At 47.0% G+C, this 16,924-nt stretch overlaps 1 protein-coding gene across 5 annotated transcripts in view; it reads right to left on the reverse strand.

Annotated features, from left to right (window-relative positions):
• Window positions 1-16,924, reverse strand: part of LOC135895752 (adhesion G protein-coupled receptor E1-like) — a 513,515-nt gene that overhangs the window by 7,992 nt on the left and 488,599 nt on the right. For all 5 annotated transcript variants that reach the window (XM_065423909.1, XM_065423907.2, XM_065423908.1 and 2 more), the window contains 3 exons: window positions 16,790-16,912; window positions 5,447-5,541; window positions 2,046-2,170 (listed from right to left, as the gene is read on the reverse strand). In XM_065423909.1, coding sequence (XP_065279981.1) covers window positions 2,046-2,170; window positions 5,447-5,541; window positions 16,790-16,912 — 343 coding nt within the window. The remainder of the gene's footprint in view (window positions 1-2,045; window positions 2,171-5,446; window positions 5,542-16,789; window positions 16,913-16,924) is intronic.

Consider the following 16,924-nt stretch of genomic DNA (forward strand, 5'->3'; position numbering starts at 1 on the left):
GGGTTTCCGGAAACTGATCTGCTATATATTGAAGTCTGCCTAATTAGCGAATTTCTTCCTAAAGGAGAAAAATTTTATGCCCTTCACTGTGGTTGAAAATACTTCTCTGGTATTATTTTTAACAGCACAACATAGACTGTATAATGTAAGTTTGCGTTTTTATAAGCAGTATGCGTGCGTATACAGCAATGAGATGAATTCAGGGAGCATTCACTAGTCGTAGGCGAATGACGAACGGACGATCTTAATATCAATAAGCGCCCACTGCACAAGATGCCACAACCACAGCACAAGTTGTGTAAATATAGAGTTGTTTTTTTTTTGTAAAAGTCGTCTACATCAGCTATTAGCGCAGCATACGCACGCGGGGACAGAAATGAAAGAGACTAGAACATAGAGAAAGCGCTGTCTTCCAAATGATATTATTTGCACTCGTGCACACATAGAAATGCATTCATTGTATTTTCCAGACAAGAAACAAAGTTAACAAGACAAAAGAACGAAAAAAGATAAAGAAGCGGATAGATTGCGGGCAATAGCTCGCGACAAGAACCAAAATTAGAAGCCGAGTTCTTGCGACCGTGACAGGAATGCCAGCTCTTTCATCTGCACGTGAACGCTATACTTGCACAACCGTCACCTAGATTCACAGCCTCTGCTCCTTTCAAGATCGTGAAAGTAGTTTGATACACACTTTTTTCTCAAACAGTGCAGTCTAGAAACCTAGGTTTGCACCTATAACCATGCACCTGAATTCCAAGGTCACCGAAAATACAGCCTGCACATTATAATTATTCCAGAAAACGCTCACTGACGCAGTTCATTAGGGTTTTGATCGGCCTGTGCTTTCGCCAAATGAAATGTGACATAGACGGCGCCGGGCAAACATTATGGCTCACAAACATGGCTGCATTCACCAACTTTGTGGGTATATAAGAATTTCACATTCAATAGGTGGCTTTATGTGCTTAGACTGGATAAAGACCCTTCAAGGATCTCTTTGTTCTATTGTGTAACTGTTCTTCTGACCATATAAACTCTACATATCGACTATTGAAGAATTTCTTTAAGACGTTAACCTCTTGTGGTCCACGGGGTTGCAAACTGGCAAGCTGCAGATATGCCATAGAAAAATATCGACAAATAGCCGTAAGCAGACCAGCAGTGTAAAGAAAATTTGCAGCATTGAAGGAAGAGATCTGTAAATTTCTATACAATGGATAAATAAATCTCACAAGTCAACAGATTGGAGGGTAACGTCGACTACTCTAAGAACAGGGTGTCACGCTCTCCCTCGTCGTCTGTCAGAAACGAAACAAAACATATTTTAATTTAATTGCAATGAAAGCGTTGTGAAAACTACGGCAGTGACTGTGATGACGTGTCGTGCTAAGTCCATAGCGCGATGGTAGGCGCAAGCATTTACGTCTCCTGAGATAATATTTTGTTCAATTCAACGTTACAAAGAAAATCTTTCATGCAAGCCACTACAATAGACAGAGCGCCGAAACCCAGAAAGTCCAGGTGATATTATCATACAGGAATTGTGCACTTTACGTGTTTTTACACCTGCCATTCCCCAGATACCTGCTACACAGAATAAACCATGATACCGCAAGTGTGTACTGTGTAATATTTCCCACTTTTCGTGGTAAATCATTTCATGCCACTTACTAAGCTAGACGACTAAGAGGAACCCGAGTGGCTAACCTTTTCTTTGTAAAAGTGCTCAGTAAAAACGTTGCCCGGGAAGAACCTTGTTAGTAACTACGTGCACTATATTATATACTTGAAGTACAATGGTCCAACGCCCCGCGTAGTTATCTTGAAAGATAACTACGCGGGTAGATAACTACCCATCATTGAACGAAACACGTAAACATAAGAAAGCCAACACAACTGGAACATTTCTCGAACGTTTACCAAGAAGAACTTAGTTACGACGGGTATGTAGATATCTATGCCTGAAAAATAAATGGAATAAGACCTTCATGTCGAAATAAAAAGAAAATGTACCTCAGTAATATGTCGCGCAATAGACTTACCTGAAAAGAGCGTAGGTCAGTATGGTGAAGAACAGGCCCACAACGGACATGATGCACCCAATGTAGGATATGATCGAGAGAACGCGGTAGTGGTGCGGTGTCATGGCCATCCCTGGCATTGGATCCTGCGGATGGAGTCGAGTATCAATGCACGAGCCAAAAACACTCCCAGCTGAGGTCAAGAATAACACTGAAATCGAGCCGCCCTCTCACTGCAGTGTCCCGAACCTGGTTGACCCTGCTACGTAGAAGCGAAGCCAGTCGTATCAAGGCCATTATGTGATATCTGATCTTTTACAAGGATGATTCTTGGGCTAGTTGGTACGGTTTACTCATAATGGCAAAGCCTTAAGCACAATTCAAAAAGACAGGGACGTGGCAGATAGCGCTGTCCTGTATCGCTGTCAGTTACCTGTCTTTTTGAATTGCGCTAAAGGCTTTGCCATTATGAGCAAACTTATCTCTCTGTTGGCAGCCGTACTACACCTGAAAGGAGCACATCGCATTGAAAAGTGTGTGCGTGAGACTATCTCTGAGTGATTGAATAACGCTCCGCGAAGCGCACATTTAGTTGACTAATACGGTGATCAGTCATCACACTACCTACAGGTAATTCGTTTGATTTGGCACCAGTTAAACTCGGTTTTGCATCCGACCTTTCCATTACGTTATCGCTTTCACCTCCTTGTCGTACTCTGCTTCACGACGAGTGGCGATAAATAAAAGTAAGCTTTGCCGCTCAACCGCACTGGGGGTCGAACGCATGCACATTCGACAATGTGCACTATAGAGGAGACAGATGCGCTAACCAGGACGCTTCTACACAGCTTTCATGCTTAGCAATCTTGCGTGCAGTTTAGGGCACCACGCAGACTGAGAGTGTTGGCGTCTGTACTTGTAGTACTTCGCTGGTCGCAGCAGGTTAACAACAACGTTAAGTTAACGCAACAAGGTTAAGTGTGTCACGAAGAAAAAAAAAAGAAAAGTTCTCGAGATAATGGCGGTGCCCGCTGCGACGGCCTGGCTACTGTCGCAGTAAACGAGTTTAAAACCCAGAGAATCGCTGAAGTCTGCCGGTTCTCTCGTTGCGCCGTGCTTTGCCGTCCGTTCACGTTCTCGTGGCTGCTAAGAGCGACGGCTGTCGCAGTAATGGGCCTGGGCCTTTTTCTTGCCGGCAGTCACTGACTGAAACGTCGCGGGACACCCGGAAAGCCTCACTTCCCCCCGGGGGAGGGGGTGGGGGGGGGGTCTAGCGAGAACTGACAGTGACGGCCACGTCTCTACCTACTGCAATTATCGCTCGCGCGCGGTACGTCGACTGCTGTGTGCTTAGCGACGCTGGGATATGCTTAACCTGACGGTAGGTTTCCGTCTGACCTGTCTATAGTGAGAGGCCCGAGGGAAGGCGAGCTTGCGCTTGGCACAGTGAATGATCCCGGGCAGGAGGACCTTCTTATAGGGCGACTCGAGGGATACTTAAGCACGCGGACGTGCTCTTATTGTGGCGTTGAATAGTGCTTAACGCTGGCAGGCTGAGGAAAAAAGGCAAACATAGCGCAGGACGCAGCAAGGACAAAGGCAGGACACAGTTAGCTCTGCGTGTATGCTGCGTTACTTCTTGCCTCCTGCCGAAATCCATTCAACACGATTAGGCAACTGTCGGAAGTTCCTTTCTTCTTTATTTGCGCACCATAGTCATCCTACTTCCTTATGCGCATAATCAACAAGCTGCCAAAGCTGAATGGTGGTACTTCTATCACATGATCGCAAAAAAAAAAGCTTCCAAAACCAAAGAAACAGCAGACTGCGACAGACCCTCTCGATCTGAACTCGTTCACTGCGACAGCAGCTGGTTGTCACGGTGGACACCGCTTCATTCTCAAAGATAGGCTAGCCTTTTTAATTCGCATGACGTCCACTTCATCTACTAGTGTTGACTGGCGTGACTTCTGAATTCATTGTATAGGTGCAGCCATTTTCAGAAATGGCGTTACGCTCATCCCGGCCCAAATTACATATAAACGCTTCCACTGAAGACCTCGCAGAAGATCAAGGGATTCTTCGTTCCCTGCAAATTATCTAAAAACCCGAAAATATTGGTCATTTTAATGATCATTGGCATGTTTCTTTAGTAAGGGGGAGGTGTAGGATGGTAGAAAGAAAACTTCAAGAAAGACCTAGAAATAGTCCAATAACTAACAGGTACTTTGGTGTAATAAAAGACAAAACCTTGCTTCACATCACTTATCTCTTGTTTGCTTGCATATGCTCCGGGGAGCATGAATGATAGAAATGCCGAGCCACCGCGAGAAATTAAGGCCCCCTTCCAGAAACAGCGTTATATACGAGTGCTCTAGTGGAGCTCTTAATTTCACCTCTATCATTTGTGTTTATGTTCCCTGATTATTGGCTTATGCGTTTTCTCTATGTTCTTTGCTTTTGATTCCCTGTAGAAAATAAGAATGAAAAAAAAAACGACCCCGTGAAAGCGCGTTTGCCAGCACGTCCGCATTTCCACTGCACCCTTCGCAAAGGACATGAGTTGAATGCCCACTGGTGGACGAAGTTGTTCCTTTACTTTATTTTCACGTCTAGAAAGGGTCGAAGGGGTTACGCCACCCTTTTCAAAGGCCACCATTACTGCTGTAGACCTATTGTCAGTATATCCCAAAAGTAAGACACAGCAAGAGGAATTATGACAATTATTTGTAATTACAAACGCAAACTCGTTATTGATCGTAGAAACGTCAATATAGAAGCAAAATTAGCGCACCCCTCGACTTCCAAGTTTTGCTGTACTGGGTGCCCCCATGACTTAGTATTATGGCGTCCAATAGCAGAATGGCATTAATAATACGTAACGTCGGCAAGCCACGGTTGTCAAGCCTGCTCAGCTTTTTGACGGCGTCATCTCTATGATTACAACAGCTTCCGTGAGGCTGAAGTTCGTACGCCATGTGATTGGTGCATTGGCGTCGCCATTTTTTGGTTGCAACACCTTCCACGAGGCTGTTGTTTTTTTACCCTTCAATAACCTGGCCATAAAGAAGTATAGCCATAGTTCTTTCTTTCTTCTTTCTTTTTTTTACAGGGCTGGAAATACGGAGAGAACATAAATCGTCCATTACACATTTCATCACTGATGAACTGCCTGCACCTCGGCGTCCCGTCCGTTGCCAAAAGAATAGAAAACACCGCATCGTGATGATGATATCGATGCCGTTCGACAAACTTTCTCGGGTGCGTCGCAATGCCTTTATAAAGCTAATAATTGTCAGGTGGCCTCGAAACTGCCGCCCGACACGATTACGATGACCCAGCTTTGAGTTGTTGGCAAATGTTACAGCAAACGAAAAAAGAAAGAAGAAAATGCCATAAAGCAACTGGCGTGGGTGTCGTACCAACAAAAGCGAGAACACAGTCATGTGAGTCGAGCTGCACAGGGTGACATTTCCGGACTGATTGGTCGTGATGCCGGCAGTGGACCACTCCTTCCCTGCAACGAAAGGGTTTCATAAGCGTAAAGCAGAAAAGAAAACTTCATTAGATTATATCAGGGTATCGAACCGAACACGAAACCGTACCGAAAACAATACCCGAAATGGAATCCTAGATGGAACTGAACCCGAACCGATATTCGTCGAACGGGTCTAGAGTCGAACCGAACGTGCAAAAAAGAATTAAAAAAAATAACGGTGACTGGTTCGGCACGAACGAGTGCAATGATACAGGGTGAAAACGGATGGCAACACATAAGCAATTCTTCGGAATAATCAATTTTCTGCCGGTGCACCACACGAAAACTTTGTTGCGACTCACGAGCGGCGTTAAGTGCTAGAAATGGGAGAGACGGTAGGTACAGGGTAGGTCAAAAGTTTCAAAGCCACAGCCCGCGCGAACAAGCCGACTTCGTGCCTTGTGGCGTGTCATGTATCACATTATGAGAGTCCCACGATTTCTGTGAAGAGGGTAAGGGATACTGTCACCACCCACAGCTTCCGAGTGCCAAAAAATGCGATACACGACACGCCACAGGGCACGAAGTCAACGTGTTCGCGCAAACTGTTGATTGGTTGTTATAGCATTATTGAATTGTCCTGCAGGTTCCTCGGCGCAAGCTGTGGCCTCGAAAATCTTATTTGACCAACCCTGCACGAGTACGTAACTATACGGCCGCCTCGGTAGAGGCGCTTGCGCTTATTAACTCGACCCTGCCACTTGTGTTCCGCCGCCGAAGTGTTTCAAAGGCATAGCAGAACCACTGTTTCTGTTGAAGCGCGCACTTTGGCCGGTAGGCCAGCTGGCTACTCATATTAGATGTAGTATACGCGCCAGAACACACGTATTGCAAGACCGACTGTTCCCATGAAAATAGAAAGCGGGAGAACAACTAGTTTATCCGCACGGCTTCGTGAAAGAAAAACACTGCGGTCTCTAACGAATGCCTTCACCTACTTAGCGCGTGGTAGCAACGGCTGCAAACGGCGCGAGAAGTGTGCTTTTGTTACGTGCCACGGTAAGAAGCACGTTTATCGCCTCCAAGCCGAGTACAACGACGTTGAGTTTTGCGAATCATTCTCGGCTCACAATAAGCGTGAGTTGGATTTTTTTGCGTGCGCTTAGTCACCGTGAGGTTCTGGGCTACGTGTAGTTGCGTAAAACTATATCGTCACCTGGTTTAGCAAAAATTGTCCTTGTTCATGTTTCAGACGCATCAATGTACTCGCCTTCTTTTCTTAAATGAGCTGAAAACTGAGTGGCATGTCAGTTGCTGGCTTTTTCTTTCTTACATCAGCTTGGAGTTGTAATCTACGTAATACAGCTAGAATCCGCCGCTCTGCCACATTTTGTCCACCATCAGTACAGTAATAACTACTCGAAGCAAAAGAAAATTACCTAGGCCGCTATCAAGGCGTGGACGCTAAAGCCATTCAACGAAGATGCAGGTCGACTCACTAAATAAATCTGCATGTACAATACGTACATAGAAAGTTCTCCGACATTCGTGAACTTAGATTTAGGTGCACGTTAAAGAACCCCAGGTCGTCCACGTTTTCGGAGTCCTCCACTACGGCGCGCCAGAAAATCAGAAAGTGCTTTTGGCACGTAAAACCATATAATATTTTTTTTTCTTTTTTAAAAGAAAGTTATCCGTATCTGCGCAATTCATTCGTCAACTTCGCGTTGTTGAAATCAAAGAAAAGAAAGCCTCGTTACTCATTCTCATCAAGGTGCCCTCGGCTGTTTTCCGATAGCTCATTTTCAACAACGCTATCGCTAGAATCGCGGGGATGGTAGCAAGCGGCGCACATCGAGCTTCGAAAGAGTGTGCAATAAAAGTAAATAGGACACAAGGCGGAACCACCTGACCGCTGCTCGCGTTGTAGGCATCGCGACGACCGGATCTGCGCTGCTTACTCAAGGCCAATGAAAAGGGCGTTCATTGATTATTTCTTTTATCGTAGTTAACTTAGGCATCACGTTACTTTAGGCTATCTTACGCAGGATTCAGGCGGCATCCTATTTCGCTTAACGAGGCGAACTTGACGAGTGGTCCGCACAGGGGGAGCGACATATCTGCAAAGTCGAGTGAATGTAATTACTTTTGTCGTGCCTCTTTGCTTGCGTTTATTCTTTCAGACAGAGTTTAGACTTCCGCGAGGTGATTTGAGCTGCGCACTTGATTATCGCGGCGCACGCTCACTCTATGCTCATACGTATAGTTGATTTGTCGACGTTGCGACGCATAGAAAGTAAGGTGCTTTACTTGCATTTTTCAGACTAGTTTACGCCATCTTACTTCAAGGTATCCGCTTGTTGCCCCAGTGCATGTGCTACACTAGTATGTTACCTTTTATAATGCCTTTTTTCTTTGGTACATTGACTAGAACGTTCTTTTTTTTTCTTAAGGCTGCAATATGTTATGCAGCTAAATTACAACGTGACATTTGCGAACAAATGTTACGATAATTCGGTTGTGATCGTGAGAATCTGCAGGTAAAGAAGATCAGTATGGATGAAAATAAAAGGACACGTGGGAAAGAGGGAGGACTCGTCGAGGCGTCGCCGCGCGTGCCATGCATTCTTGCGATGGACTAAGATGACAGCCTTTCTTTCTTTCTTATGATTTTTTTTTTGCAAGGCTGCTGTAGTTCTACAACGTTTCAGTTCATTGATATTCACGCACGAAATATTTATTTTATTTTTTTTTGTCTCCCCTGGGCCCCAAGGCCCGTCTCTTTGATCTCCTTACAAAGCATGCACAGGCGCCATCCGGAAAAATCGATAGCAGTCCGCAGCATTCCGTCATGGGGCAGGATGAAGTTAACTGTGTTTAACCGTTCAGTCTTTTTGAACCGGTTCGCGGACAGTTATAAATATTTATTACTCCGAACTGGAACTGGATCGGAACTGAACCAGAGGCAAATTGGACGTCGCTATACCCCTAACCTTTACCCGAATTTTCATCCGGTTCGACAGCCTTGATCACGGAGTTAACTAGTCTGTAGAGTGAGTCGCCGTGCCGAAAATGATAATAAATGTTCTTCTCAAGGAAACGTTGCTTCAGCTTCTGAGGTTGAGCGTTTTTCACCTGATTATCCCTACTATCCTGTTATGTTTCAGCGCAAGACTGGCTGCTGTACGAGGAATTTCACGAATGCTGCCACCATTTGCGTAGCGAATGAGTCTCGACCGATCAGATTGCATGATTAAAGCTAACAGCGTTGTACCGGTAGCATAGAGAGATATATAAATCATGCAAAGAAAGGTACGCAGGTTAGCCAGAGGTAGTTCCGTTTGGCTACCCTGTACGGGAGGAAGAATACGGGGATCGAAAAAGAAAATTAGCGGAATGCAGAAAGAAAGAAAGTGAGACGAGCACCGACAAACCGCGCACACTAAAGAGCGGCCAGGTGCTGGCCTTCTTAAAGTATATCGTGAAGCCCCGCCAACCACAGGAACCTTAGTAGCACGAATAAGGCCATCGCCTGGATGTTCTTTGGGAGCACTGGCCTTGAGCCTTCAGTTCTGATAGTGGACGATTCTCCAGTTGGTTTAGCACTCTGCACATCACTTGCCTGTCCGCACTATAGTGACACGTGTACTTATCTTTATCGGGCGACCACGTTTCGCCGCTTAACAACTGTAATCGCACAGCGAGGGACGCGCCTGCATGTATCCGACGTTTCTGGAAAGTTATCGATGCTTCTACCCGGCTGTCTGTTGTCGCCGAACCTTGTGTTATCTGATTTCATCGCGTAACGCGAATGGTGTAGAACTTCGTGGAAGGCACGCGGGTCCGAACGATTAGTCTGGAACATTCGACGACTGCTCTATAAAAGCCGATGCGCTTGACCCGCTGATCAGATTTTCGACGATCGCCGACTGTGTTCGCCGCTATCGTAGCACTTTAAGTGTAGCCTGTTTTGTGGGCACAGGTTCGCCCAAGAAAAGCTAGCTTTGTCTTTCACAGTACTGCTACTGTGTTCTTTACCGTCACTATCACGTGACAATAGCATGGGAAGACGCAGATAATGTGTGCGAGCGTATCATGGCTGATGCACGTGTCGCACGTAGGGCTGTTGGCCATTCCGATAAGGAAGTGATAAGCGTTTGTAAATGTTACACCTAGCCACACAGGGTGTGGCATGGTCTGTTCTCGTCGTGGTTTACCCGGGCGGTAGATGCAACTGCATATTCGGAGACCACGAACGCAAACGACAAGTGGTGAAAACGTTAGAGTCCTTCCAAAGGCAACGTATACGTTGCGTGCATACGCGAAGCCCGCGAATACACGCGAGATTGCCGCGTGAAGGGCCGCGCGAGGCACATGACTGTAATCGTGCGCTACTTCCACGCTCGGAAAAAAACACTTATGTAGCACGTGTTGAGCAACAAAGCTGTATCGTCGGGAGTTTTTCATGTTGCTCTACAATTTTCGCACTGCCACGTTTCACATAGTTACAATATTTGAGCAGCTGACTAATTAATTAAGGCTAATTATCTAATTATGCGGAATGCAACGCATTGTCTGAGTATCTCCAAACGAAGGCAGATAATTTTACTTGGGTTTGGTCCAACTACTTGGTATATGCTTATTTTTAAAGTTTGGCTCAAGTTATGTGGGACACCCTATAATATCCTTGACCGCTCTTGCTTTTCGTTCAGTAAGTGCAAGTACTGCAGCGGACTACTTTGTGTGGCAATGAAGGGAAAGCTACGGAGGCGAAGCACGCGCAAGCAAGTGCGCTCCGGAAAATAGTCCCACGTTCTAATCCTTCGTTTAGTTTAGGTAGGAAAAAATTAAACATGATCGCCTTACTTACAGGAAAGAAAAAAAAACAGTATGATAATATACACCACCCGGCGTTAAAGTTTGTTTAACTTCAGCTTTTCCTTCTCACATCTGGGTAAACGTGAAACTATCGCCTGTGGAAGCTACGATGATTCTCAGTATCCGTTCCGAGAAACCAAAAGCGCCATCAAACGCTCGTGGGAAACTTGCCCAGTAACATGTGTACAGAAACTCCGCCATTGCAGATTTTCTTTCATTTCTACGCAATGCGGTCAGCGAGAATACCGTAGAAAAAAAAAAGAAACGAGTCTCACGGGACGGTTGCCAGTGTTGAAGGGCAAGTGTTTAAGCGTTAGTTGTGGTGTGGGCTACGCGTTTTCGCTCCGAATACCGAGCTTGAAAGCCAAATGTTTCACCGTTAGCTGTGGTGTGGGCTACGCGTTTTCGCTCCGAATACCGAGCCTGAAAGCCAAATGTTTAAGCGTTAGCTGTCGTGTGGGCTACGCGTTTTCGCTCCGAATACCGAGCTTGAAAGCCAAATGTTTAAGCGTTAGCTGTGGTGTGGGCTACGCGTTTTCGCTCCGAATACCGAGCTTGAAAGCCAAATGTTTCACCGTTAGCTGTGGTGTGGGCTACGCGTTTTCGCTCTGAATACCGAGCTTGAAAGCCAAATGTTTAACCGTTAGCTGTGATGTGGGCTACGCGTTTTCGCTCCGAATACCGAGCTTGAAAGCCAAATGTTTAAGCGTTAGCTGTGGTGTGGGCTACGCGCTTTCGCTCCGAATACCGAGCTTGAAAGCCAAATGTTTAAGCGTTAGTTGTGGTGTGGGCTACGCGTTTTCGCTCCGAACACCGAGCTCGTGTCGAGTACTAGTACTAGCTGAAGGGTCTGCTTTAGAACCCCTGGCGTTTCATAGCGTTCCGGTTCAAACGACAACGCTCCTCTGCGATGCTCGAATGGCTGCCGGCTTCCCAAGCACACTGGCACAAGACAGGGCGGTATAACGACCTCGGCATGACTACAGTGAGATGAAGATTCTGATGTCATTACGACGGTATAACGACGATAGCGGGTAACCGCCGCAGTGTGTACGCAGCGAGTGAAATAGCTAACAAAAATAGCTAACATTACCACTTTATAGATCGCTAAAGAGAAACAGCCAGCAAGTAATGAAATAGGCAATACTCAGAAACGCAATTCTGCGCCTTATGATGTGAATGGGTACTAAACTCGTGGCTTTTCCTGCAACGTGGCCATCGACATCTCGCAGAACTCGAATATTGTGTCTGACCAGTCGAGACGAGTTTGAACTAGTGCTTCTGAAGCATACTGAACGGCAATAAAATGCAGCGGCAAATATGGAGAATTTCGATACCGGCACAGACCTTTTATCTAAAAGCTTCCGTTAAAACAGGCACGAATTCAAACAAGCAAACATGTTGTCCAAGAAATGTCGGCTGGCGCATTAAAGCAGAAGTGGGCGGGGCAGAAGGCGCGCTCAGGAAGTAAACGGAAATCCCCTGAGCATCACGCTTACAATTCAGCGGCTTGTTTGAGGGGTGGGGGGGGCTCTCCAGTTCGTATAAATTTAAAGTGAATTAACTTTTCTTGAGCTGTCTGGCCTGTTGTTGACTATCGTCGTGACCAGCTACTTGTTTTTATGCGAAGCATATTACGAGAGCTCAACCCAGCTCCTCAGGCGCGGCGGTGTCGCCTTCAATACCACGTGACACCGTGACGTCACGACAGAGGAGAAACGGGGCTCCAACTGGCGCCGTCGCTCGCGGCGTCGCGGCGGTATAAAACACAGCTGCGCTGGCCTCTGCTAGACACTCGCGAGGTGAGAAGCCTCCTGGAGACAGAGCTGCTCATTGGAATGAGAAGCGAAGGTTGCGGCGTGCTACAGAGACTGATTTTCTAGGTGGCTTTGGCTCAAGTTTTGCAAGATGGGCTGGGTGGGAATCGAACCAGGGTCTCCGGAGTGTGAGACGGAGACGCTACCACTGAGCCACGAGTACGATGCTTCAAAGCGGTACAAAAGCGCCTCTAGTGAATGCGGTGTTGCTTAGCTGTTTCTAAGGCTCAGGCGTGCGTCGCTTGCTCAGGCGCACATTTCGTTGCCGCGCCGAACGCTGCGTTGCTCGACGCTCACCGCGTCCAATGCGGGGTGCGTAGTCGCTGCGCCGTAGCCCATTCTCTTACACTCCTTGGCGGGTCGACGGGAACACTGTCGCGTTCCACTCTTGAAGGCGAAGCAGAGTAACGCATGAGTTGTTTCTTCGTCTAGCCGAACCAAATATAGCCAAGCAACAGCAGTTCACCAGGCTAAACAGTGGTTCAACAACTAAAATAAAGGCTAGTATGCTTCGCATCCTGGGCTTAACCTTAGCTAAGCCACAGCCATTTTTTTTTGTTTTTGTTTGTGTTTTGTACCGACGGAAGCGCGTCGACGCAACGGTCACGTGCTTTCGCACAACCCGAGTGGCCGGACGCGTTTCGCCAACTAACGCCATGAGATATAGGTCCGAGATGCAAAGTGCTGTCGCGCGAACGCCTTGTGACATACGAAGATTTAGATTTTTTCGGTCGGTGGCGACCACTCTGTGTCACGTCGCTCCGCCACCTGGGATGGTGACTGCTGGGCACCTCGGTCGCCAAAGTCCGCTTCGCGTGTCTCATGCAGAATTGCGCCGTCTCCTCTTGCCGGTGTTCCCCAGCTTCGCTTAGGTAGACTTCCCACGGTGCGTGGAATCTTGATAATTTGGGAAAGGAATGGTTGGAAGAGTATGCGGCCTCCGTGGAGGACGAGTGCCAGTTGTGTTTTCTTGTCCGCTCTTGTCATCAGCTCGCGGGCCCAAGACGTCGCCCACACCTAGGAGCCACACTAGGCCTACCTGCCCTAACTACCAACCCTGCAATGGCAAATCAAGTTGTCTCTCCCTCTCCCTCTCTCTCTCTCTCTCCATGAAGAAAACAAGCTTAAAGAGAAAGTGCTTGGGTGCAAAGTCGCTCTAATGCCGTGGCCGTCGTTCCGTCGTCGTGCCGTTGCCCCGATGCGGTCATGGTCGCGCTTGCCGACGTCACTGCGCCGTCGTTACGCAACTGCCGCGGCAATCTGAATTTCCAAGGCTATTTTTTTATTGACAAAAAAATTGACAGCACAAATAACCGATCCGTACCTACAGTCACAACGCTGAGATTTGCGTTCATATACCTCAAACCCGATCGAATCCGACGCCGTTGTGGCCGAGAAAGAAAAAGAAAAACAAAAACAAATTCTGCCTTCCCATGTAATTAAATGGGAGCTCTCGAGCTTTGCGTGACACGCGGGTAAATTAGTCACGTGAGGTACGACACGTGCGCGTACGATGACGGCCGAGCTGGAACGCGAACGGCGTTCTCGCGTTCCAACACGGCCGTGGTACACGACCGACCATAGTAAGGGCCTACGTACTATACTCCGTTGCATACATAGCAGTCAGCGCTGTGGAGGCTAAAGAGACTTCTTGCAGCGGCTTCGTTCGCACTAGGATGTAGTTCGATGATTCTTTTCGTTTATGTTTCTTTCTTTTGATTTTTTGGCCGCAACTGTGCGCAACCATTTTTTCTATAGACTCAGTATTGAATAAAACAAGTTTTGATTCTTAGAAACAAACACACTGTGTTATAACGGCTGCTATTGCGTCATCTTATGTCATTTTTTTTATTTTTGTTGTTCTTTTCGAGCTTTTTATTTATTTTCAATCCATCGCGAGGGGCCTTCACGTGCATGCTCGCGCGAGCGAACGCTGTTGGCGCACTGCGAAGCGTGGACGGAACGCACGGAGTGATACATTTTCTTGACCGAACTTCTTGTGTGCCTTCCGCAGCTCAGACCTCGGCTAGGTGACGTGGACAGTCCAGCAAGCCCGTGAGGCGGCGTTGAGGCAGGGCCTTGACTCTCCCCCGTGGGAGACCTGAGCCAGGGTGTCGTTCAACCATAGAGTTTCCTACAAAAATTACTAGAGGGAACTCTGGCGCTGCAGTCGTTGTCTTACCATGGGAATGATGGGAAGTACATGGATTTGTCTGATATTCGTGCTTGTGGATTCAGACGTTCTTGTGGCTTTGTATATTACGCTATATAAATCTTATTCTCGTATATTTCAGCGCAATCTATGTTCTTCGAAGTGCAGAAGACGCCGGAAACGCGTACAATCGCTATTATTTGCAACGATTGAGCTTGTCCAGGTGGCCAAATCGAAACGCGCCAAGCGTCTCAAGGCACTGGCATGCCCGCGATAAATTCATAAGGGCGTTTCATTCGCTTGTCGATACATGCGTCCGTGGCTTAATGGTTTCGATATCAGGCTTCGGTGCTATGGTCTCTGTGCTCCAATCCTGCCATCGGCAATTTTAATGATGTTTATTTAATTATTTATTACGCAATACAGTGTTGAAAATGACGAGTTTACAAAGTCACAAAGCCGCCTTTTAAGCCAAAAGGACGAAGTTTAGGCAAATCCATGTACTTCCCATAATTCCCATGCTGGGACAACCACTCGCATTGCAGCTCCCGTAGACACTAGCGCCAGAGTTCCCTCTAGTAATTTTGTAGGAAACTCTATGCGTTCAACCTTTTCCGTCCATCCATCCGTCCGTCCGTCCGTCCCGCAGCGTTGACTGCTATGTGTCGTAACCACGCTGTCGCTTCGATGCAACAGCGCAAAACTAGTCGGAACGCTGCACGCGTTCAAGCGATCGCTGTCGGCGAGCTAACAGCGTGAGCTACGCGTCCACTGCGCTCATTTAAGTTTCCCGAGCGGTCTGTGGAATCGAGTGAGGTTGGTTGCTGCCAGGCGTTTCACCGTCGGTACACCTCCGATCCCGACTGTGATTTGGCTTTCCGCCGTATCGTGAATCGATGGCTTCATGGAGACAGAGAGAGGGCAGAAGGAACTGGTGACGTATATGACTTCTTAGTAGGCAATGCGCAAGGTGAAATGACGATTCACTGCGTAGTGTGAACACAGCTTTATTGTTTATCGTATGAGAAATCTTCGCCTTTGCATGAATGTCCCTCTGCTGTTTCATTTCGAGCTTCCACACTGGGTCCACAAAGCCATCGTGAACGTTTTCAATGCCATTAAAGAATTCACTCTTGACTAACATTGTATGCCTTCCTAAAGGGGAAGAAAACCTTCTCTTATTTGTATGTTTAGTAATTGTCGGTTCACTCCGCTACGGTTCCTGAAAATAGCCTCGCCGTTCAATAACAGGTCTATCCCCAGTGAGGCGCTTTTTACTTTTTATTGTTGAATACGCTTGTTGAAAACCACCGAATTCATTCTCGATCTTTCACGACGGCCGAGTACCATTTGTACGAAGGAGAGCGACCACCAACTTGCCTTCTTTGTTGTTTTGAAACCAAGCTGACCTCGGGTAACTCGCGTTTCTGGGGAGCGTGTTCATCGAAAATGCGGAAGCAGGCGAAGTGCCCGAGAACATGAAATGTCAGTGAAGTTAACCGACGATATACGCTCGGCTAAAAGCGGTCCCGCGATATGAAATATACTTAAAGTGTAATATATTTTATCCTTCTTTTTCTTTCCTCCTCTTTTGAAGTAACCATATATACTCTTCAACACATTCTACTTTGCTCAAAGGAATGTCCATATCCAACTCGCATGTTGGAATATTCTTTCAATTTAACGCTTTCCGAAGAGTTCCCTTAAAAGCTACAAAAACTATACATGCGACGAGTACGGTGCTCTTTATTGTCACATATGCAGCGTGCCACCTCACGCAATGTCTGTGCTTACGAACCGTAGCGGTCGCAATTGTAGCGTGATGCCACGTTTACGTTTACGAGCTACACCGTTCACAATCCAAGCCGAGCAGCAGCAGTTCATGCGATCGCAGAGCGAGACATAGATGCGGAATGGTTCGAGGTATAAGGTGATGGTTCTCGAGGAAGGACTGGGAAAGATATATCTATGCTGAGAGAGGTAAGACGCGAAACACGCAGGTAAATTTGAGGAAATCTTTCCCGCTTCATTACTGCGTGCGCATTTAATAGAAGCTGCCGCATGTGCTAAGCGATTCACTAAGAAGCCTCCGAGATCCGGTGACATTGGGTGCTCGTGCACGCCGCCGAATCTCAGAGGCCACGAATAGACCGTGCCATACCGTTTTTTATGCGGTGAGTCTTACTTACGGAAAGGGTTCTTAAGCGTAAAAATGGGGAGTTTAATCGTAGGTTGTTGATACATAACTCTCGCGCACATAAAAAAAATTGCACGTATACCTGTGTCCTCTGACTGGGTTCAGTATTCTGGAAGATTCGTACGCTTTGTATTCTAGTTTGCTGCGCGCCGAGTAAACCTGCGCCGCGTAAAGGCGGCAAGCTCACTTTTCAGTTAACGCAATTAAAAACGAAGAGCCACAGTAGCACAACTAAGTACTCACGGCGTTCATCCCAGAAAGCGCAGACGTACGTTCCAGCACGGCACGTAGGGTACGAATATACCAAGCGATCGGTGAGGTTTTCGATTTTGCTATCGCCGATCTTGGCCGACAGGACCACTTGACCTGTAAGAGCGG

The sequence above is a fragment of the Dermacentor albipictus genome, chromosome 6 (genome assembly GCF_038994185.2).
Source record: "Dermacentor albipictus isolate Rhodes 1998 colony chromosome 6, USDA_Dalb.pri_finalv2, whole genome shotgun sequence".
In the NCBI taxonomy this organism is placed as follows: Eukaryota; Metazoa; Arthropoda; class Arachnida; order Ixodida; family Ixodidae; genus Dermacentor; species Dermacentor albipictus.